This window comes from Lucilia sericata, unplaced genomic scaffold (genome assembly GCF_015586225.1).
Source record: "Lucilia sericata isolate MDLA Ls3-8-SP2 unplaced genomic scaffold, ASM1558622v1 Contig000560F_arrow, whole genome shotgun sequence".
In the NCBI taxonomy this organism is placed as follows: Eukaryota; Metazoa; Arthropoda; class Insecta; order Diptera; family Calliphoridae; genus Lucilia; species Lucilia sericata.
In genome coordinates, this window is record NW_023994570.1 from 194,448 (window position 1) to 218,878 (window position 24,431).

The following is a 24,431-nucleotide window of genomic DNA, read 5'->3' on the forward strand; positions in this document are numbered from 1 at the left end:
TAGTCTAGTCTATAGTCTAGTCTATAGTCTAGTCTATAGTCTAGTCTATAGTCTAGTGTATAGTCTAGTCTATAGTCTAGTCTATAGTCTAGTCTATAGTCTAGTCTATAGTCTAGTCTATAGTCTAGTCTATAGTCTAGTGTATAGTCTAGTCTATAGTCTAGTCTATAGTCTAGTCTATAGTCTAGTCTATAGTCTAGTCTATAGTCTAGTCTATAGTCTAGTCTATAACCTAGTCTATAGTCTAGTCTGTAGTCTAGTCTGTAGTCTAGTCTATAGTCTAGTCTATAGTCTAGTCTATAGTCTAGTTTAAAGTCTAGTCTATAGTCTAGTCTATAGTCTAGTCTATAGTCTAGTCTATAGTCTAGTCTATAGTCTAGTCTATAGTCTAGTCTATAGTCTAGTCTATAGTCTAGTCTATAGTCTAGTCTATAGTCTAGTCTATAGTCTAGTCTATAGTCTAGTCTATAGTCTAGTCTATAGTCTAGTCTATAGTCTAGTCTATAGTCTAGTCTATAGTCTAGTCTATAGTCTAGTCTATAGTCTAGTCTATAGTCTAGTCTATAGTCTAGTCTATAGTCTAGTCTATAGTCTAGCCTATAGTCTAGCCTATAGTCTAGTCTATAGTCTAGTCTATAGTCTAGTCTATAGTCTAGTCTATAGTCTAGTCTATAGTCTAGTCTATAGTCTGGTCTATAGTCTAGTCTATAGTCTAGTCTATAGTCCAGTCTATAGTCTAGTCTATAGTCTAGTCTATAGTCTAGTCTATAGTCTAGCCTATAGTTTAGTCTATAGTCTAGTATATAGTCTAGTCTATAGTCTAGTCTATAGTCTAGTCTATAGTCTAGTCTATAGTCTAGTCTATAGTCTAGTCTATAGTCTAGTCTATAGTCTAGTCTATAGTCTAGTCTATAGTCTAGTCTATAGTCTAGTGTATAGTCTAGTCTATAGTCTAGTCTATAGTCTAGTCTATAGTCTAGTCTATAGTCTAGTCTATAGTCTAGTCTATAGTCTAGTCTATAGTCTAGTCTATAGTCTAGTCTATAGTCTAGTCTATAGTCTAGTCTATAGTCTAGTGTATAGTCTAGTCTATAGTCTAGTCTATAGTCTAGTCTATAGTCTAGTCTATAGTCTAGTCTATAGTCTAGTCTATAGTCTAGTCTATAGTCTAGTCTATAGTCTAGTCTATAGTCTAGTCTATAGTCTAGTGTATAGTCTAGTCTATAGTCTAGTCTATATCTAGTCTATAGTCTAGTGTATAGTCTAGTCTATAGTCTAGTCTATAGTCTAGTCTATAGTCTAGTCTATAGTCTAGTCTATAGTCTAGTCTATAGTCTAGTCTATAGTCTAGTCTATAGTCTAGTCTATAGTCTAGTCTATAGTCTAGTCTATAGTCTAGTCTATAGTCTAGTCTATAGTCTAGTCTATAGTCTAGTCTATAGTCTAGTCTATAGTCTAGTCTTAGTCTAGTCTATAGTCTAGTCTATAGTCTAGTCTATAGTCTAGTCTATAGTCTAGTCTATAGTCCTAGTCTATAGTCTAGTCTATAGTCTAGTCTATAGTCTAGTCTATAGTCTAGTCTATAGTCTAGTCTATAGTCTAGTCTATAGTCTAGTCTATGTCTAGTCTAAGTCTAGTCTATAGTCTAGTCTATAGTCTAGTCTATAGTCTAGTCTATAGTCTAGTCTATAGTCTAGTCTATAGTCTAGTCTATGTCTAGTCTATAGTCTAGTCTACTAGTCTAGTCTATAGTCTAGTCTATAGTCTAGTCTATAGTCTAGTCTATAGTCTAGTCTATAGTCTAGTCTATAGTCTAGTCTATAGTCTAGTCTATAGTCTAGTCTATAGTCTAGTCTATAGTCTATAGTCTAGTCTATAGTCTAGTCTATAGTCTAGTCTATAGTCTAGTCTATAGTCTAGTCTATAGTCTAGTCTATGTCTAGTCTATAGTCTAGTCTATAGTCTCTATAGTCTAGTCTATAGTCTAGTCTATAGTCTATTCTATAGTCTAGTCTATAGTCTAGTCTATAGTCTAGTCTATAGTCTAGTCTATAGTCTCGTCTAGTCTAGTCTATAGTCTAGTCTATAGTCTAGTCTATAGTCTAGTCTATAGTCTAGTCTATAGTCTAGTCTATAGTCTAGTCTATAGTCTAGTCTATAGTCTAGTCTATAGTCTAGTCTATAGTCTAGTCTATAGTCTAGTCTATAGTCTTGTCTATAGTCTAGTCTATAGTCTAGTCTATAGTCTAGTCTATAGTCTAGTCTATAGTCTAGTCTATAATCTAGTCTATAGTATAGTCTATAGTCTAGTCTAGTCTAGTCTATAGTCTAGTCTATAGTCTAGTCTATAGTCTAGTCTATAATCTAATCTATAGTCTAGTTTATAATCTAATCTATAGTCTAGTTTATAGTCTGTTCTATAGTCTAGTATATAGTCTATACCATAGTATAATCTATAGTCTGGTCTATAGTCTAGTCTTTAATCTAGCCCATGGCCTATGTGGTATATAGTCTAGTCCATACTCTAATCTAGTTCATAGTTCAGTCTACAATCTAGTCTATAGTTTAGTATATAGTTTAGTCTATATTCTGGTCTAGTCTAGTCTATAGTCTAGTCCACACTGTCCTACTTACGTGAAGCTGACATTTGTTAACTGATATGCAGCATGGTTAATTAATAACTGTAAGCTTTGCTTATTTCTTGCTTTTATATTATGTAATTTGTTTATTTTGTTTACAATCTATATTAGTTAGTAATAATTAAAATCATTTGTTTATGGCTTAAAGTCGCCGCCTTAAATAGTTTTGTTTTAATTAATTGCCAATACATGAGGTGAAATTTAATATGTGTGGCAAAGGAATCAAATCTTAACAGTTGCAGACAAACAATAAGAAACTATAGTAAAACTTAAGAAAACATGTTAAACATCATTATCATAAGCCAAAAAAGACCAAAGTAAGAAATTGCAAATTTTTGTATGGAAAACTAAATGTCTTTATTAGCTTTGACAATTAGTCGTCTGTAAGCAAATTTCCTTTTAAGAGATATTACCAGTAAAAAGAAAATTTAAAGTAAACACACAGTTGGTAATAAAATTGCTCCCAAATGAGTAATTGAAACAACTTTAAATTATTATATAAATAGAATCGAATTAATTCAATTTTTTTTTTTTTTGGCTTTTTGCAGATTATTCAACGCTTTAAACGCCATGCCCAATTCTTTGCCCCATTACAACAATAACAACGATAATTATCAACAAAATGGTTTCGCTAGCAATAATTTCGGTTCATCGAATTTTCTTTCGCCTAATAGTATTAACGATCGCCAGTCCATGCTGAATGCCCAATCTAGAAGAAAATTTAGTTTTCCCGCAACACTACACTCGACTTCGTTACTAGAAGTTAATCAAAATTCCACCCGTAGACGTTTAAGTAATGTTAGTGATGTGGTAACGAGAAAATTATCATATACTATAGGCTGGAAGGCGGCTCAGATACCGGCCCAGGATATAATAACACAAGTATGTTAAAAATGAAATAATTTTAATTTACAATTGATGATTTGTTGAATATATTTTTAAAAGGGACGCTGCTTATGTGGTCAATATATAAAAAGACGTTTACGCCGCTCCGGGCTGTTTAATAAAAAGTTGGGCCTACAACGTATACGCAGTATTTTGGGTACATCGACTATGTCGGTGGTAAGGGAGGTATTTCCAGCTGTTATGGTGGTAAGTTAGAAAAGAAGAAGTACAATAGACTACTTTAGATTAGACTATAGACTAGATTATAGACTAGACTATAGACTAGACTATAGACTAAACTAAAGACTAGACTATAGACTAGACTATAGACTAGACTATAGATTAGACTATAGACTAGACTATAGACTAGACTATAGACTAGACTATAGACTAGACTATAGACTAGACTATAGACTAGACTATAGACTAGACTATAGACTAGACTATAGACTAGACTATAGACTAGACTATAGACTAGACTATAGACTAGACTATAGATAGACTAGACTATAGACTAGACTATAGACTAGACTATAGACTAGACTAGACTAGACTATAGACTAGACTATAGACTAGACTATTGACTAGACTATTGACTAGACTATTGACTAGACTATTGACTAGACTATAGACTAGACTATAGACTAGACTATAGACTAGACTATAGACTAGACTATAGACTAGACTATAGACTAGACTATAGACTAGACTATAGACTAGACTATAGACTAGACTATAGACTAGACTATAGACTAGACTATAGACTAGACTATAGACTAGACTATAGACTAGACTATAGACTAGACTATAGACTAGACTATAGACTAGACTATAGACTAGACTATAGACTAGACTATAGACTAGACTATAGACTAGACTATAGACTAGACTATAGACTAGACTATAGACTAGACTATAGACTAGACTATAGACTAGACTATAGATTAGACTATAGACTAGACTATAGACTAGACTATAGACTAGACTATAGACTAGACTATAGACTAGACTATCGACTAGACTATTGACTAGACTATTGACTAGACTATAGACTAGACTATAGACTAGACTATAGACTAGACTATAGACTATAGACTAGACTATAGACTAGACTATAGACTAGACTATAGACTAGACTATAGACTAGACTATAGACTAGACTATAGACTAGACTATAGACTAGACTATAGACTAGACTATAGACTAGACTATAGACTAGACTATAGACTAGACTATAGACTAGACTATAGACTAGACTATAGACTAGACTATAGACTAGACTATAGACTAGACTATAGACTAGACTATAGACTAGACTATAGACTAGACTATAGACTAGACTATAGACTAGACTATAGACTAGACTATAGACTAGACTATAGACTAGACTATAGACTAGACTATAGACTAGACTATAGACTAGACTATAGACTAGACTATAGACTAGACTATAGACTAGACTATAGACTAGACTATAGACTAGACTATAGACTAGACTATAGACTAGACTATAGACTAGACTATAGACTAGACTATAGACTAGACTATAGACTAGACTATAGACTAGACTATAGACTAGACTATAGACTAGACTATAGACTAGACTATAGACTAGACTATAGACTAGACTATAGACTAGACTATAGACTAGACTATAGACTAGACTATAGACTAGACTATAGACTAGACTATAGACTAGACTATAGACTAGATAGACTAGACTATAGACTAGACTATAGACTAGACTATAGACTAGACTATAGACTAGACTATAGACTAGACTATAGACTAGACTATAGACTAGACTATAGACTAGACTATAGACTAGACTATAGACTAGACTATAGACTAGACTATAGCTAGACTAGACTATAGACTAGACTATAGACTAGACTATAGACTAACTATAGACTAGACTATAACTAGACTATAGACTAGACTATAGACTAGACTATAGACTAGACTAGACTAGCTAGACTAGACTATAAACTAGACTATAGACTAGACTATAGACTAGACTATAGACTAGACTATAGACTAGACTATAGACTAGAATATAGACTAGACTATAGACTAGACTAGACTATAGACTAGACTATAGACTAGACTATAGACAAGACTATAGACTAGACTATAGACTAGACTATAGACTAGACTATAGACTAGACTATATACTAGACTATAGACTAGACTATAGACTAGACTATAGACTAGACTATAGACTAGACTATAGACTAGACTATAGACTAGACTATAGACTAGACTATAGACTAGACTATAGACTAGACTATAGACTAGACTATATACAAGACTATAAACTAGACTATAGACTAGTCTATAGACATGACTATAGACAGCTCCTATACTATAGCCAGACAATAGACAGCTATACTATAGCCAGACAATAGCCAAAACTAAAGACCTATAAATCAGTCTATAGAATATACTATAGTGTTTGACTATTGTGTTGATACAGTGCCAGAGATTCTCCAATTACAGATCATATTTCTGTCTATATCTCTTCAATTTTCTTGCACATTTTCCAAATTCCATTCTCATTCCAGTTAGGCGATGAATTAGAACGTATGCACCCGCGTATCTACACTGGTGTAGCAAGACAAATTTGCCGAAATCCCGGTGGGGAATTTAAATCAGCCGATACTGTCATTTTTACTATTATCAGCCGTTGCTAGAGATCTCTTTCGCATCGATATAACCTGGAGTAAAATAGTATCATTATTTGCCATAGCGGGGGGATTATCCGTAGATTGTGTTCGACAAGGTCATCCAGAATATTTGCCCAAACTAATGCAAAGTGTTTCAGATGTTATAGAAGATGAACTAGTGCCTTGGATCAATGAAAATGGTGGTTGGGTAGGTTTTGTTTAAAGCAAAGTAAAGGTTAACAACTAACAAGAATTTTTTACTTACAGATTGGTATCAATAACCATGTCCACCCGGCCACTAACAAACTAAATCCCCTGGAATGGACCACCATTATTGTAGGCAGTATATTTGGTTTATTTTTAATATTTGTTTTAATAAGATTTTTAATTACTTACGTAATACCTAAAATATATCAGCGTATTACCGGTAAATGATATTTGTTATAAATATTGTGTATATAAATCTGTATAATATATTAATGCAATTTGAAAGTAACGTTGAAATTAAAACTTTTTAAATTTTAAACTTAAAATGTGCATATCAATAGAAAAGCTTTAACATGATCATTTGTTAATAATACAGAAAAGCTTTTGTTAAGTTAGCTTTCGATATCAGGGTGGCCATGTCAAATGTAAATGTTAATCAACGGAAAATGAGTACTTTACATGATTTTATACATTCAATAAATAAATAAATTTATTACAAATGTTTGGAAAATAAGGCTTAACAGTCCAGACAATAGTCTGGTCTAATGTTGTTACTAAAGGCTAATCTTAAGAGAAATATACACAATCTATATTATCTAGTCTATAGTCTAATATATTGGCTAATCTATAGTTTTAATCTATAGTCGTTCTATAGTCTAGAGTATAGTCTAGCCTATTACTAGTCTATAGTCTAGTCTATAAGTCTAGTCTATAGTCTAGTCTATAGTCTAGTCTCTAGTCTAGTCTATAGTCTAGTCTATAGTCTAGTCTATAGTCTAGTCTATAGTCTAGTCTATAGTCTAGTCTATAGTCTAGTCTATAGTCTAGTCTATAGTCTAGTCTATAGTCTAGTCTATAGTCTAAGTCTATAGTCTATAGTCTAGTCTATAGTCTAAGTCTATAGTCTAGTCTATAGTCTAGTCTCTAGTCTAGTCTATAGTCTAGTCTATAGTCTAGTCTATAGTCTAGTCTATAGTTTAGTCTATAGTCTAGTCTATAGTCTAGTCTATAGTCTAGTCTCTAGTCTAGTCTATAGGTCTATAGTCTAGGTCTATAGTCTAGTCTATAGTCTAGTCTATAGTCTAGTCTATAGTCTAGTCTATAGTCTAGTCTATAGTCTAGTCTATAGTCTAGTCTATAGTCTAGTCTATAGTCTAGTCTATATCGCAGTCTATAGTCTAGTCTATAGTTCTAGTCTATAGTCTAGTCTATAGTCTAGTCTATAGTCTAGTCTATAGTCTAGTCTATAGTCTAGTCTATAGTCTAGTCTATAGTCTAGTCATAGTTAGTCTATAGTCTAGTCTATAGTCTAGTCTATAGTCTAGTCTATAGTCTAGTCTATAGTCTAGTTCTATGTGTCTAGTCGTATAGTCTAGTCTATAGTCTAGTCTATATAGTCTAGTCTATAGTCTAGTCTATAGTCTAGTCTATAGTCTAGTCTATAGTCTAGTCTATAGTCTAGTCTATTAGTCTAGTCTATAGTCTAGCTTCTAAGTCTAGTCTATAGTCTAGGTCTATAGTCTAGTCTAGTCTAGTCTAGTTAGTCTATAGTCTATAGTCTAGTCTATAGTCTAGTCTAGTCTATAGTCTAGTCTATAGTATCGTCTATAGTCTAGTCTATAGTCTAGTCTAGTCTAGTCTAGTCTAGTCTAGTCTATAGTCTAGTCTATAGTCTAGTCTTATAGTCTAGTCTATAGTCGTCTAGTCTATAGTCTAGTCTATAGTCTAGTCTATAGTCTAGTCTATAGTCTAGTCTATAGTCTAGTCTATAGTCTAGTCTATAGTCTAGTCTATAGTCTAGTCTATAGTCTAGTCTATTAGGTCTAGTCTATAGTCTAGTCTATAGTCTAGTCTAGTCTAGTTCTATAGTCTAGTCTATAGTCTAGTCTATAGTCTAGTTAGTCTAGTCTATAGTCTAGTCTATAGTCTAGTCTATAGTCTAGTCTATAGTCTAGTCTATAGTCTAGTCTATAGTCTAGTCTATAGTCTAGTCTATAGTCTAGTCTATAGTCTAGTCTATAGTCTAGTCTATAGTCTAGTCTATAGTCTAGTCTATAGTCTAGTCTATAGTCTAGTCTATAGTCTAGTCTATAGTCTAGTCTATAGTCTAGTCTATAGTCTAGTCTATAGTCTAGTCTATAGTCTAGTCTATAGTCTAGTCTATAGTCTAGTCTATAGTCTAGTCTATAGTCTAGTCTATAGTCTAGTCTATAGTCTAGTCTATAGTCTAGTCTATAGTCTAGTCTATAGTCTAGTCTATAGTCTAGTCTATAGTCTAGTCTATAGTCTAGTCTATAGTCTAGTCTACAGTCTAGTCTATAGTCTAGTCTAGTCTACAGTCTAGTCTAGTCTACAGTCTAGTCTATAGTCTAGTCTGTAGTCTAGTCTACAGTCTAGTCTACAGTCTAGTCTATAGTCTAGTCTGTAGTCTAGTCTATAGTCTAGTCTATAGTCTAGTCTGTAGTCTAGTCTATAGTCTAGTCTATAGTCTAGTCTGTAGTCTAGTCTATAGTCTAGTCTATAGTCTAGTCTATAGTCTAGTCTATAGTCTAGTCTATAGTCTAGTCTATAGTCTAGTCTATAGTCTAGTCTATAGTCTAGTCTATAGTCTAGTCTAATCTATAGTCTAGTCTATAGTCTAGTCTATAGTCTAGTCTATAGTCTAGTCTATAGTCTAGTCTATAGTCTAGTCTATAGTCTAGTCTATAGTCTAGTCTATAGTCTAGTCTATAGTCTAGTCTATAGTCTAGTCTATAGTCTAGTCTATAGTCTAGTCTATAGTCTAGTCTAGTCTAGTCTATAGTCTAGTCTATAGTCTAGTCTATAGTCTAGTCTATAGTCTAGTCTATAGTCTAGTCTATAGTCTAGTCTATAGTCTAGTCTATAGTCTAGTCTATAGTCTAGTCTATAGTCTAGTCTATAGTCTAGTCTATAGTCTAGTCTATAGTCTAGTCTATAGTCTAGTCTATAGTCTAGTCTATAGTCTAGTCTATAGTGGACTAGTCTATAGTCTAGTCTATAGTCTAGTCTATAGTCTAGTCTATAGTCTAGTCTATAGTCTAGTCTATAGTCTAGTCTATAGTCTAGTCTATAGTCTAGTCTATAGTCTAGTCTAGTCTACAGTCTAGTCTAGTCTACAGTCTAGTCTATAGTCTAGTCTGTAGTCTAGTCTACAGTCTAGTCTACAGTCTAGTCTATAGTCTAGTCTGTAGTCTAGTCTATAGTCTAGTCTATAGTCTAGTCTGTAGTCTAGTCTATAGTCTAGTCTATAGTCTAGTCTGTAGTCTAGTCTATAGTCTAGTCTATAGTCTAGTCTATAGTCTAGTCTATAGTCTAGTCTATAGTCTAGTCTATAGTCTAGTCTATAGTCTAGTCTATAGTCTAGTCTATAGTCTAGTCTATAGTCTAGTCTATAGTCTAGTCTATAGTCTAGTCTATAGTCTAGTCTATAGCCTAGTCTATAGTCTAGTCTATAGTCTAGTCTATAGTCTAGTCTATAGTCTAGTCTATAGTCTAGTCTACAGTCTAGTCTATAGTCTAGTCTATAGTCTAGTCTGTAGTCTAGTCTATAGTCTAGTCTATAGTCTAGTCTGTAGTCTAGTCTATAGTCTAGTCTATAGTCTAGTCTGTAGTCTAGTCTATAGTCTAGTCTATAGTCTAGTCTGTAGTCTAGTCTATAGTCTAGTCTATAGTCTAGTCTATAGTCTAGTCTATAGTCTAGTCTATAGTCTAGTCTATAGTCTAGTCTATAGTCTAGTCTATAGTCTAGTCTATAGTCTAATCTATAGTCTAGTCTCTAGTCTAGTCTATAGTCTAGTCTATAGTCTAGTCTATAGTCTAGTCTAGTCTATAGTCTAGTCTATAGTCTAGTCTAGTCTATAGTCTGGTCTATTGTCGGTAGACTACTCTATTCTATAGTCTAGTCTTATGTTTGAACGATTTTGATGTTTTTTTTTTCGTACAGATATTGACACCACTTGTTCCAAACAGAAGAGAACTTATGGCTCCAAAATGGGGATCACTTACTTTTCCAGCTCTCTTTCGTACATTCTCTTAGCTTTTTATTTACTATTGTTTTTATTGTTATTATCACGAATACAACATTGTTGGGGATCGTTCGTTTTGGAGCAACTGTAAACACACACACACACATATACATATGTATACTTTTGAATTTAACTTCTCATTAGACTTGGGGAAACAAACATTCATAGTCATACGGTGTTGTGATCCCTCGATCTTTACAACGGCAGAAAATACCAATATAAAAATAAAGAAATAAACTCGAATAATTGTGTATATTTTTACTGGTTTTTTGTTATGGTGTGGTGTTTTTTTTATAATTTTTATATATTTCTGTTATGTTTTGCTTTTTAAACCTTAATTCATCTCAGACTACTCTTTGATCAAGACACAACTAGTTGAGTTTTATTATTTTGATGGGATTTAATAATAAATTATTTGAAAATAAAGTTTTTTTTCCCCCAAAAAATATTCAAAAACACACAAAAACACAAATAAATGGAAATAGAAATAAAATAATTAAATATTTTAAAACTAATTTAAACAAAAATTAAGGTAAATTATAAAAATTATAAAATTTTTAATAAAAATAGATTCTAAAAATTTCCTCTTGTAGAGCAGCAGTGAAAAAAAAACAAACTTAAAGCAACAGTGGAAAAAAGTCTAAGGTTACCCCACGTAAATGAACTGAATTGGAACACACTCGCGAAACAAAGAGATCATACAGATCAACAACTGCTCCCAGTGGGAAACATACATATACATACACACTTACGTTAGCGTTAATTTATTTAGCAACATTCCTATCTGCTAGACAGACAAATAAATAGTTTTTCAAGCGTAACAACAATAGACCGGCCACCTTTATAACAGACCCCTACTCGAAGAACAAACTAGTCAGCATTCCAGAAGAAAAGTGTCTTGAAGGGACCAACTTATTAGCAAACATTACATTCTCAAGTTATTCTCCAACAACAGGCACGTATGCCTTCACCACCGTCTACTCCCTCACGTTCTATACGCACAACACCCGCCTTTCCACCAGCTCCCAAACTAGCTAGAGCTAAATTAAAATCGGCCTCATTAGATCATGAAATATTTCTTACATCGAATCGTAAGCTGCGACCTTTACAAGCAAGTTCCTCATTAGAATGGCATCAAAATCAACATCCACTGCTACAGCATCAAAACTCTATAGCTCATACTATACCACGCACTGGATCCACCTCATCTTTAGCCAGTAGTATACAATTTCCCTCCTCATTAGCGGCAGCAAATAATTATCAAGATTTTAAACTCGATATCATTAATCAGGTGAGTGTTTCTGTTAAAATTTTTGGATTAATATTTTTTTCTTAAGAAAAATAGCAAAATATTTTATAATATAATTTCCCAGCCCATATTTATTTTCTATTGCCCTGCTTTTGACAAATTGATAAGAACATTTTTAAAACGTTCAAGACCTGTCCTTATCATTAAAAAAATATGTGTTGTACTCTGTAACTTTCCTACTGCAAATATTTAAACGAATAGAACTCATCAGTTTGTGGGTGTCTCAACGTGTATGTTACTCTGTACGTCCGTCCGTTTCTTCACTACTTAGGAGTACATAATTAATTCGAAAATACACCCTACGAATTCCGTAACTATATTCAGTTTCTTATTGAAGTCTGATCCATAGCCCCAGCTTAAGTCGGGTCTTTAAACTCGACCATAGTCTGGTTTATAGATTCAACAATAGGTACTACTATAGTCTGGACTGGTCTATAGATTAAACTACAAACTCGACTATAGTCTGATCTATATATTATACTATAGCTACTACTATAGTCTGATCTATAGATTAAACTATATACACGACTATATTCTGGTTTATAGATAAAACTATAGACTGTCTATAGACTCGATTATAGTCTGTCTATAGACTTGACTATAGTCTATCTATAGACTTGACTATAGTCTATCTATGGACTCGACTATAGTCTATCTATGGACTCGACTATAGTCTGTCTATATACTCGACTATAGTCTGTCTATAGACTCGACTATAGTCTGTCTATAGACTCGACTATAGTCTGTCTATAAACTCGACTATAGTCTATAATCTATAGACTCGACTATAGTCTGCCTATAGACTCGACTATAGTCTGTCTATACACGCGACTATAGTCTGTCTATAGACTCGAATATAGTCTGGTCTATAGACTCAACTAAAGACTTGACTATAGTCGGGTCTATAGAGTTAAGTATAGAGGCAACTGCAGAATGGTATTAAGTCTCAACTATAAATTCGACTATAGTCTAGTCTATAGGTTCAACTATAGACACGACTACAGTATAGTCTATAGACTCAACTATAGACATGACTATAGTCCGGTCTATAGACACGGCTATAGTTCGATCTATAGACACAAGTATAGACTCGACTATAGTGTGCCTATAGACTTAACTATAGACACTACTATAGTCCGATCTATATACTCAAATATAGACTCGACTATAGTCCGATCTATAGACTCAAGTATAGTCTCGACTATAGTATGGTCTATAGACTCGAATAAAAACTGATCTCCATTCAAGTTTAGTCTATATTCTCGACTATAGTTTAATGTATAGTCTAGACTATAGTTTAGTCTGTATTCTCGACTCTTGTAGTCTCAAGTTAGTTCTAGTCTTGACTATAGTTTAGTCTATAGTTTAGTGTGTAGTCTCGTCTAAGGATTAATCTGTAGTCTCGACTATAGTTTAGTCCATAGTCTAGTTTACTCTACGGTCTCGACTATAGTCTATAGTTTCGACTAGTTCAGTCTAAAGTTTCGATTATAGTTTAGTTCATAGTCTCGACTATAGTTCAGTCTATGGTCTAGAACTTCCGAACTTATACTCCAAAATATGTTAAAATCACCTTCAATCATCTTACACCTCTGCCGTAGCGCACTATTTATTCGTATTAATTTTTCTACATTTCCTTAATTCTATTTTAGTTTTGTTTACTTTTTTTTTGGTTAAAAATTGTTATATATTTTTCTATTTCATTTATGTTCTTTTTTTTTCAAGCCGAGTGTGTTTTTTTTTTTTGCTTTTTTCCTGATAAAGCTGTTTAAATAATCACTTTATTTTGTTCAAATGTTTGTATATAATTTTTGCTTCTTTGGTTTTTGCAAATGTTTTTATATTTATTTAGTAAAAAATTTATATGCATATTGTTACTTTTATTAAGAACATTTTATATTTTCAAAACGAAACATAATTCTTAAGATTCTACTGATGGTTTTTTGCGATTTATTTATAGTTGTCTTGACAAGTAATAAGAAATTACTCGATATTGTTGTTATTGCGGCGAAATGCTAATTTTAGAACGGTATACAGTCTAGACCACAAATCTGGGTTAATGTTAGTTAAGGCGTATTTGAGAGAAGAAAATGGTTATATTGTATTGAAAAACAAGAAATAGGCGACAGCAATATAAAGACCAGTTTATAGTTTGGACTATAGTCTATAGCGTGGACAATAGTCTAATCTATAGTCTGGACAATATTTAAGTCTATAGTCTGGACTATAGTCTACTCTATAGTCTGGACTATAGGCTAATCTATAGTCTGGACTATAGTCTAGTCAATGGTCTAGTCTATAGTCTGGACAATAGTCTAGTCTATGGTCTAGTCTATAGTCTGGACTATAGGCTAATCTATAGTCTGGACTGTAGTCTAGTCTATGGTCTAGTCTATAGTCTGGACTATAGTCTAGTCTATAGTCTAGTCTATAGTCTGGACTATAGTCTAGTCTATAGTCTGGACTATAGTCTAGTCTATAGTCTGGACTATAGTCTAGTCTATAGTCTGGACTATAGTCTAGTCTATAGTCTGGGCTATAGTCTAGTCTATAGTCTGGACTATAGTCTAGTCTAGTCTGACTATAGTCTGGACTATAGTCTAGTCTATAGTCTTAGACTATAGTCTAGTCTATAGTCTTAGACTATAGTCTAGTCTATAGTCTAGGCTATAGTCTAGTCTATAGTCTAGTCTATAGTCTAGTCTATAGTCTAGTTCTATAGTCTAGTCTATAGTCTAGTCTATAGTCTAGTCTATAGTCTAGTCTATAGTCTAGTCTATAGTCTAGTCTCTAGTCTAGTATTATTATTCTAGTCTATAGTCTAGTATAGTCTAGTCTATAGTCTAGTCTATAGTCTAGTCTATAGTCTAGTCTATAGTTGGACTATAGTCTTGTCTATAGTCTAGTCTATAGTCTAGTCTATAGTCTAGTCTATAGTTGGACTATAGTCTTGTCTATAGTCTGGACTTAGTCTAGTCTATAGTCTGGACTACAGTCCGGTCTATAGTCTCATCTAAAGTCTACGCTATAGTCTATCTATAGTCTAGTCTATAGTCTAGTTCTATAGTCTAGTATGTCTAGTATAGTCTAGTCTATAGTCTAGTCTATAGTCTAGTCTATAGTCTAGTTCTATGTCTAGTCTTAGTCTAGTCTATAGTCTAGTCTATAGTCTAGTCTATGGTCTAGTCTATAGTCTAGTCTATAGTCTAGTCTATAGTCTAGTCTATAGTCTAGTCTATAGTCTAGTCTATAGTCTAGTCTATAGTCTAGTATCTAGTCTAGTCTAGTCTAGTCTAGTCTAGTCTAGTCTAGTCTATAGTCTAGTCTATAGTCTAGCCTATAGTCTAGTCTATAGTCTAGTCTAGTCTATTCTATAGTCTAGTCTATAGTCTAGTCTATAGTCTAGTCTATAGTCTTCTATAGTCTAGTCTATAGTCTAGTCTATAGTCTAGTCTATAGTCTAGTCTATAGTCTAGTCTATAGTCTAGTCTATAGTCTAGTCTATAGTCTAGTCTATAGTCTAGTCTATAGTCTAGTCTATAGTCTAGTCTATAGTCTATATAGTCTAGTCTATAGTCTAGTCTATAGTCTAGTCTATAGTCTAGTCTATAGTCTAGTCTATAGTCTAGTCTATAGTCTAGTCTATAGTCTAGTCTATAGTCTAGTCTATAGTCTAGTCTATAGTCTAGTCTATAGTCTAGTCTATAGTCTAGTCTATAGTCTTAGTCTATAGTCTAGTCTATAGTCTAGTCTTATAGTCTAGTATAGTCTAGTCTATAGTCTAGTCTATAGTCTAGTCTATAGTCTAGTCTATAGTCTAGTCTATAGTCTAGTCTATAGTCTAGTCTATAGTCTAGTCTATAGTCTAGTCTATAGTCTAGTCCAGAGTCTGAACTATAGTCTGGACTATAGTCTAATATATAGTCTGGACTATAGTAAAATCTATAATCTAGACCATAGCCGGTTATTTCAGCTATTTCCTTGTTATTAGTTTGATCCATTGTCTTTTCTATAATCGTCTCATTTTGACTATACATGCGTACCTTAATATATAACACGCACTATACGGAATTGTTTAAATATAATTTATTTCGCTTGTTAATTATATTGTTTTCTAAATTGTTTATTTCATTCAACAAGTATTGTTCGCATAAAAGTACTTACATACTTAGCCGCACACTATTATTTTATTATTATTTTTTTTTTTAGTTGTTTATTTTGTTCACTTTTTTAACAAAATAATTGAGAATATAAAACAGAAATAAATGTATTTCCAAAAATGATGAGATTTGTTTACACGAACAAGATGTTGAAATTTTATTAGTTTATTTAGAAATGGTAAAAAACTTTTGAAATTTATAGAATATTAAACATCAAAAAAATTTGTAAAATTTTAATTCATACACAATTATCTGCCTCTTTAAGTGTAAACTGACATTTTACCGTAAAGTAACGATATTTCAGCTTCGAAATACGTTGTAATAACAATGTCATTTTATTACTGCTTACCGCAAAATTTATTTGTAGGCAATTATTTATTTTTATATTTTTTTTTATGATTACATTGTTTAAGGAAAATACCACATTTGTGTTACATTTTTATTTTCAGTTTCAAAACAATTATCTTTTGTGTCATGCTATTTACAACAAAAGCGTAAAAAGAGCGAAATTTATGTAGTTTTTTTCTTAACAAATAAATAATAAGCATCTTTTTATTATTATTTTTTTCTAAGCGCAATAAGTACTACGTTTTTTAACCTTGTGTCATTTGAGAAATGAGATACAATTTTTGTTGCTGATCATTAATATATTTAGCGAAAATATATAATGCTTAATGTTTTTGAAATAAGTTTTTTAACACAAAAATATCAAACTATAATCTAGTCTATATTCTAGTCTATAGTCTAGTCTATAGTCTAGTCTATAGTCTAGTCTATAGTCTAGTCTATAGTCTAGTCTAAGGTCTAGTCTATAGTCTAGTCTATAGTCTAGTCTATAGTCTAGTCTATAGTCTAGTCTATAGTCTAGTCTATAGTCTAGTCTATAGTCTAGTCTATAGTCTAGTCTATAGTCTAGTCTATAGTCTAGTCTATAGTCTAGTCTATAGTCTAGTCTATAGTCTAGTCTATAGTCTAGTCTATAGTCTAGTCTATAGTCTAGTCTATAGTCTAGTCTATAGTCTAGTCTATAGTCTAGTCTATAGTCTAGTCTATAGTCTAGTCTATAGTCTAGTCTATAGTCTAGTCTATAGTCTAGTCTATAGTCTAGTCTATAGTCTAGTCTATAGTCTAGTCTATAGTCTAGTCTATAGTCTAGTCTATAGTCTAGTCTATAGTCTAGTCTATAGTCTAGTCTATAGTCTAGTCTATAGTCTAGTCTATAGTCTAGTCTATAGTCTAGTCTATAGTCTAGTCTATAGTCTAGTCTATAGTCTAGTCTATAGTCTAGTCTATAGTCTAGTCTATAGTCTAGTCTATAGTCTAGTCTATAGTCTAGTCTATAGTCTAGTCTATAGTCTAGTATAGTCTATATAGTCTAGTCTATAGTCTAGTCTATAGTCTAGTCTATAGTCTAGTCTATAGTCTAGTCTATAGTCTAGTCTATAGTCTAGTCTATAGTCTAGTCTAAGTCTAGTCTATAGTCTAGTCTATAGTCTAGTCTATAGTCTAGTCTATAGTCTAGTCTATAGTCTAGTCTATAGTCTAGTCTATAGTCTAGTCTATAGTCTAGTCTATAGTCTAGTCTATAGTCTAGTCTATAGTCTAGTCTATAGTCTAGTCTATAGTCTAGTCTATAGTCTAGTCTATAGTCTAGTCTATAGTCTAGTCTATAGTCTAGTCTATAGTCTAGTCTATAGTCTAGTCTATAGTCTAGTCTATAGTCTAGTCTATAGTCTAGTCTATAGTCTAGTCTATAGTCTAGTCTATAGTCTAGTCTATAGTCTAGTCTATAGTCTAGTCTATAGTCTAGTCTATAGTCTAGTCTATAGTCTAGTCTATAGTCTAGTCTATAGTCTAGTCTATAGTCTAGTCTATAGTCTAGTCATAGTCTAGTCTATAGTCTAGTCTATAGTCAAGTCCATAGTCTAGTCTATAGTCTAGTCTATAGTCTAGTCTATAGTCTAGTCTATAGTCTAGTCTATAGTCTAGTCTATAGTCTAGTCTATAGTCTAGTCTATAGTCTAGTCTATAGTCTAGTCTATAGTCTAGTCTATAGTCTAGTCTATAGTCTAGTCTATAGTCTAGTCTAGTCTAGTCTAGTCTAGTCTATAGTCTAGTCTATAGTCTAGTCTATAGTCTAGTCTATAGTCTAGTCTATAGTCTAGTCTATAGTCTAGTCTATAGTCTAGTCTATAGTCTAGTCTATAGTCTAGTCTATAGTCTAGTCTATAGTCTAGTCTATAGTCTAGTCTATAGTCTAGTCTATAGTCTAGTCTATAGTCTAGTCTATAGTCTAGCCTATAGTCTAGTCTATAGTCTAGTCTATAGTCTAGTCTATAGTCTAGTCTATAGTCTAGTCTATAGTCTAGTCTATAGTCTAGTCTATAGTCTAGTCTATAGTCTAGTCTATAGTCTAGTCTATAGTCTAGTCTATTGTCTAGTCTATAGTCTAGTCTATAGTCTAGTCTATAGTCTAGTCTATAGTCTAGTCTATAGTCTAGTCTATAGTGTAGTCTATAGTCTAGTCTATAGTCTAGTCTATAGTCTAGTCTAGTCTAGTCTATAGTCTAGTCTATAGTCTAGTCTATAGTCTAGTCTATAGTCTAGTCTATAGTCTAGTCTATAGTCTAGTCTATAGTCTAGTCTATAGTCTAGTCTATAGTCTAGTCTATAGTCTAGTCTATAGTCTAGTCTATAGTCTAGTCTATAGTCTAGTCTATAGTCTAGTCTATAGTCTAGTCTATAGTCTAGTCTATAGTCTAGTCTATAGTCTAGTCTATAGTCTAGTCTATAGTCTAGTCTATAGTCTAGTCTATAGTCTAGTCTATAGTCTAGTCTATAGTCTAGTCTATAGTCTAGTCTATAGTCTAGTCTATAGTCTAGTCTATAGTCTAGTCTATAGTCTAGTCTATAGTCTAGTCTATAGTCTAGTCTATAGTCTAGTCTATAGTCTAGTCTATAGTCTAGTCTATAGTCTAGTCTATAGTCTAGTCTATAGTCTAGTCTATAGTCTAGTCTATAGTCTAGTCTATAGTCTAGTCTATAGTCTAGTCTATAGTCTAGTCTATAGTCTAGTCTATAGTCTAGTCTATAGTCTAGTCTATAGTCTAGTCTATAGTCTAGTCTATAGTCTAATCTATAGTCTAGTCTATAGTCTAGTCTATAGTCTAGTCTACAGACTAGTCTATAGTCTAGTCTTAGTCTAGTCTATAGTCTGGTCTATAGTCTAGTCTATAGTCTAGTCTATAGTCTAGTCTATAGTCTAGTCTATAGTCTAGTCTATAGTCTAGTCTATAGTCTAGTCTATAGTCTAGTCTATAGTCTAGTCTATAGTCTAGTCTATAGTCTAGTCTATAGTCTAGTCTATAGTCTAGTCTATAGTCTAGTCTATAGTCTAGTCTATAGTCTAGTCTATTGTCTAGTCTATAGTCTAGTCTATAGTCTAGTCTATAGTCTAGTCTATAGTCTAGTCTATAGTCTAGTCTATAGTCTAGTCTATAGTCTAGTCTATAGTCTAGTCTATAGTCTAGTCTATAGTCTAGTCTATAGTCTAGTCTATAGTCTAGTCTATAGTCTAGTCTATAGTCTAGTCTATAGTCTAGTCTATAGTCTAGTCTATAGTCTAGTCTATAGTCTAGTCTATAGTCTAGCCTATAGTCTAGTCTATAGTCTAGTCTATAGTCTAGTCTATAGTCTAGTCTATAGTCTAGTCTATAGTCTAGTCTATAGTCTAGTCTATAGTCTAGTCTATAGTCTAGTCTATAGTCTAGTCTATAGTCTAGTCTATAGTCTAGTCTATAGTCTAGTCTATAGTCTAGTCTATAGACTAGTCTATAGTCTAGTCTATAGTCTAGTCTATAGTCTAGTCTATAGTCTAGTCTATAGTCTAGTCTATAGTCTAGTCTATAGTCTAGTCTATAGTCTAGTCTATAGTCTAGTCTATAGTCTAGTCTATAGTCTAGTCTATAGTCTAGTCTATAGTCTAGTCTATAGTCTAGTCTATAGTCTAGTCTATAGACTAGTCTATAGTCTAGTCTATAGTCTAGTCTATAGTCTAGTCTATAGTCTAGTCTATAGTCTAGTCTATAGTCTAGTCTATAGTCTAGTCTATAGTCTAGTCTATAGTCTAGTCTATAGTCTAGTCTATTGTCTAGTCTATAGTCTAGTCTATAGTCTAGTCTATAGTCTAGTCTATAGTCTAGTCTATAGTCTAGTCTATAGTCTAGTCTATAGTCTAGTCTATAGTCTAGTCTATAGTCTAGTCTATAGTCTAGTCTATAGTCTAGTATATAGTCTAGTCTATAGTCTAGTCTATAGTCTAGTCTATAGTCTAGTCTATAGTCTAGTCTATAGTCTAGTCTATAGTCTAGTCTAGTCTAGTCTATAGTCTAGTCCATAGTCTAGTCTATAGTCTAGTCTATAGTCTAGTCTATAGTCTAGTCTATAGTCTAGTCTATAGTCTAGTCTATAGTCTAGTCTAGTCTATAGTCTAGTCTATAGTCTAGTCTATAGTCTAGTCTATAGTCTAGTCTATAGTCTAGTCTATAGTCTAGTCTATAGTCTAGTCTATAGTCTAGTCTATAGTCTAGTCTATAGTCTAGTCTATAGTCTAGTCTATAGTCTAGTCTAGTCTATAGTCTAGTCTATAGTCTAGTCTATAGTCTAGTCTATAGTCTAGTCTAGTCTAGTCTATAGTCTAGTCTATAGTCTAGTCTATAGTCTAGTCTATAGTCTAATCTATAGTCTAGTCTATAGTCTAGTCTATAGTCTAGTCTATAGTCTAGCCTATAGTCTAGTCTATAGTCTAGTCTATAGTCTAGTCTATAGTCTAGTCTATAGTCTAGTCTATAGTCTAGTCTATAGTCTAGTCTATAGTCTAGTCTATAGTCTAGTCTATAGTATAGTCTAGTCTAGTCTATAGTCTAGTCTATAGTCTAGTCTATAGTCTAGTCTATAGTCTAGTCTATAGTCTAGTCTATAGTCTAGTCTATAGTCTAGTCTATAGTCTAGCCTATAGTCTAGTCTATCTATAGTCTAGTCTATAGTCTAGTCTATAGTCTAGTCTATAGTCTAGTCTATAGTCTAGTCTATAGTCTAGTCTATAGTCTAGTCTATAGTCTAGTCTAGTCTAGTCTATAGTCTAGTCTATAGTCTATCTATAGTCTATCTATAGTCTAGTCTATAGTCTAGTCTATAGTCTAGTCTATAGTCTAGTCTATAGTCTAGTCTATAGTCTAGTCTATAGTCTAGTCTATAGTCTAGTCTATAGTCTAGTTTAGTCTAGTCTATAGTCTAGTCTAAAGTCTAGTCTAAAGTCTAGTCTATAGTCTAGTCTATAGTCTAGTCTATAGTATAGTCTACAGTTTAGTCTAGTCTATAGTCTAGTGTATAGTTTAGTATCTGCTCTATAGTTTCGACTATGGTCGGTTCTATAAATTTGATCAAAATCTGTTTCTTTGGTCTCGACTATAGCCTAATCCATAGATTTGGCGATTGTTTGATCTATAATATTAATAAATTTAAAATATTTCATAAATATTCTTCTGCTTTCAGGGAAAGTGCCTTTGTGGTCAATATATAAGGGCCCGTCTAAGAAGAGGGGTGTTTTAAATCGTAAAGCCATACAAAGGTTACGATGCAATTGGAACCCTCGTCCGAAGTAGTGTACGAAGTATTTCCAGCACTTAACAGTGTAAGTTATACAAAAATACATGTACTAAATTTGCAATATAAACTTACTCTAAACCTTTTATAGATGGGCGAAGAACTGGAACGAATGCATCCACGTGTCTATACAAATGTTTCGCGACAATTATCGCGAGCACCCTATGGCGAACTGGTAGATAGTGATACAGCACCTATGCTCTTGAATCTCGTAGCCAAAGAGTTATTCTCACGGAATCACGATAAAGAGCGTATAACCTGGGCAAAAATAATTTCAGTATTTGCTGTTTGCGGTGGTTTCGCCATTGACTGTGTGCGTCAGGGTCACTATGATTATTTGCAATTTTTAATTGATGGTGTAGGTGATATTATAGAAGATGATTTGGTTCAGTGGCTGGCAGAGCGTGGTGGTTGGTTGGGTTTGCAACAGCACATCCGACCTAAAGGGTCACAACACTTTAGTTTTTTAGATTGGTTAACGTTATTTGTGGCGATATCCGCTAGTCTTTATGTTATAGCGAATTTTATTAAACATCTCGGTTGTCACTGTTATTCGTTGTTGTTTTGAGAAAAAGTTTTTGGTTTGAAAGATAAATTCTTTTAAAGATAACTAAACGAACGAAAAAAATATTGAAATTATGCAAATTTGTTAAAAAATTTTAGTTAATCCTTAAATTATTATGTTTTTATTAATATTAAAATTTGTTAAAATTGTATGTTGGTTTTGTTTCTTTTATAAAATTGTTAAAAAAATCTCATTTTATTGATCACTTATTTTTGTTTATTATGTTTTGTTAGCCACTGCATAATACCAAAAATAAAGTTTTTAATTACACGATATGATTATTTATTTTATTTTAGTTTTCTTCGAAAAAATTGGCGGCCGGAACTTGTCTGTGCCTATTCCGGCCTTTATGTGATTCCATCCTTGTCTAGGGGAGTGCTAACTTGCTCTCCTTTTCCACTACACATTTGTTAGCAATTTACTTCTGGTATTTATACTAAACGGGAGACAAAAAAAGAATATGGGAATTGTAATTGTTTTCTAATTCACCTTTTAAAATAGTGGTGTATTTGCTATTTATGGTTGTTGTCTTGATTTAAATACTTTAGTTTTGTTGGGAAGGTTGTTGACTTTGCTACACAAAGGTGTGAAAATGCCATATTATTTATTTGTTTGATATCAAACAGTGACGTTTTCTGCTGTTTTGTATGGCAGCACTGCGAAATTTAATCTTCTACTAAAAAATATCAAAGGGGATTACATAAGATTTAAATTATTTTCAGATTAGCTAATCTGAATATTTATTGGCACTTGATTGCCAACTCAAAAACCCGCCCTTAAAGTTCTACTACAGATTGACTAGACTACAGACTAGACTATAGACTATAGACTAGACTATAGACTAGACTATAGACTAGACTATAGACTAGACTATAGACTAGACTATAGACTAGACTATAGACTAGACTATAATCTAGACTAGACTAGACTATAGACTAGACTATAGACTAGACTAGACTAGACTATAGACTAGACTATAGACTAGACTATAGACTAGACTATAGACTAGACTATAGACTAGACTAGACTATAGACTAGACTATAGACTAGACCATAGACTAGACTAGACTATAGACTAGACTATAGACTAGACCATAGACTAGACTAGACTATAGACTAGACTATAGACTAGACTATAGACTAGACTATAGACTAGACTATAGACTAGACTATAGACTAGACTATAGACTAGACTATAGACTAGACTATAGACTAGACTATAGACTAGACTATAGACTAGACTATAGACTAGACTATAGACTAGACTATAGACTAGACTATAGACTAGAACTATAGACTAGACTATAGACTAGACTATAGACTAGACTATAGACTAGACTATAGACTAGACTAATAGACTAGACTATAGACCTAGACTATAGACTAGACATAGACTAGACTATAGAACAAGACATAGACTAGACTATAGACTAGACTATAGACTAGACTATAGCTAGACTATAGACTAGACGATAGACTAGACTATAGACTAGACTATAGAACTAGACTATAGCTAGACTATAGACTAGACTGTAGACTAGACTATAGACTAGACTATAGACTAGACTATAGACTAGACTATAGACTAGACTATAGACTAGACTATAGACTAGACTATAGACTAGACTATAGACTAGACTATAGACTAGACTATAGACTAAGACTATAGACTAGAGAACTATTAAGACTACTATAGACTAGACTATAGACTAGACTATAGACTAGACTATAGACTAGACTATAGACTAGACTATAGACTAGACTAAGACTAGACTATAGACTAGACGATAACTAGACTATAGACTAGTACTATATGGGACTAGACTATAGACTAGACTATAGACTAGACTATAGACTAGACTATAGACTAGACTATAGACTAGACTATAGACTAGACTATAGACTAGACTATAGACTAGACTATAGACTAGACTATAGACTCGACTATAGACTAGACTATAGACTAGACTATAGACTAGACTATAGACTAGACTATGGACTAGACTATAGACTAGACTATAGACTAGACTATAGACTAGACTATAGACTAGACTATAGACTAGACTATAGACTAGACTATAGACTAGACTATAGACTAGACTTTAGACTAGACTAGACTATAGACTGACTATAGACTAGACTATAGACTAGACTTTAGACTAGACTATAGACTAGACTATAGACTAGACTATAGACTAGACTATAGACTAGACTTTAAACTAGACTATAACTGGACTATAGACTAGACTATAGACTAGACTATAGACTAGACTATAGACTAGACTATAGA

General features: G+C 32.9%; 2 protein-coding genes and 1 non-coding gene across 3 annotated transcripts in view; 2 read left to right on the forward strand and 1 right to left on the reverse strand.

The window, feature by feature from the left end:
• LOC119606208 (bcl-2-related ovarian killer protein) overlaps nt 1–6,716 on the forward strand; it is a 43,154-nt gene extending 36,438 nt beyond the window's left edge. Inside the window, 5 exon segments of the mRNA XM_037959630.1 lie at nt 3,188–3,521; nt 3,585–3,731; nt 6,089–6,190; nt 6,192–6,398; nt 6,458–6,716. Coding sequence (XP_037815558.1) covers nt 3,188–3,521; nt 3,585–3,731; nt 6,089–6,190; nt 6,192–6,398; nt 6,458–6,625 — 958 coding nt within the window. The 3' untranslated portion in view covers nt 6,626–6,716.
• Nucleotides 6,717–10,580: 3,864 nt separating this feature from the next.
• LOC119606211 (bcl-2-related ovarian killer protein homolog B) lies at nt 10,581–22,414 on the forward strand. Its single transcript, XM_037959634.1, is given in 6 exon segments — nt 10,581–10,975; nt 11,037–11,734; nt 21,466–21,508; nt 21,511–21,546; nt 21,549–21,604; nt 21,668–22,414. Coding segments are annotated over 5 exon segments (942 nt in total). The 5' UTR covers nt 10,581–10,975; nt 11,037–11,404; the 3' UTR covers nt 22,145–22,414.
• A 32-nt stretch (nt 22,415–22,446) lies between these two features.
• On the reverse strand, nt 22,447–22,546 carry LOC119606230. The gene has a single exon (XR_005231631.1). It is a non-coding gene; the product is annotated as a U6atac minor spliceosomal RNA (small nuclear RNA).
• Between the last annotated feature and the right edge of the window lie 1,885 nt (nt 22,547–24,431).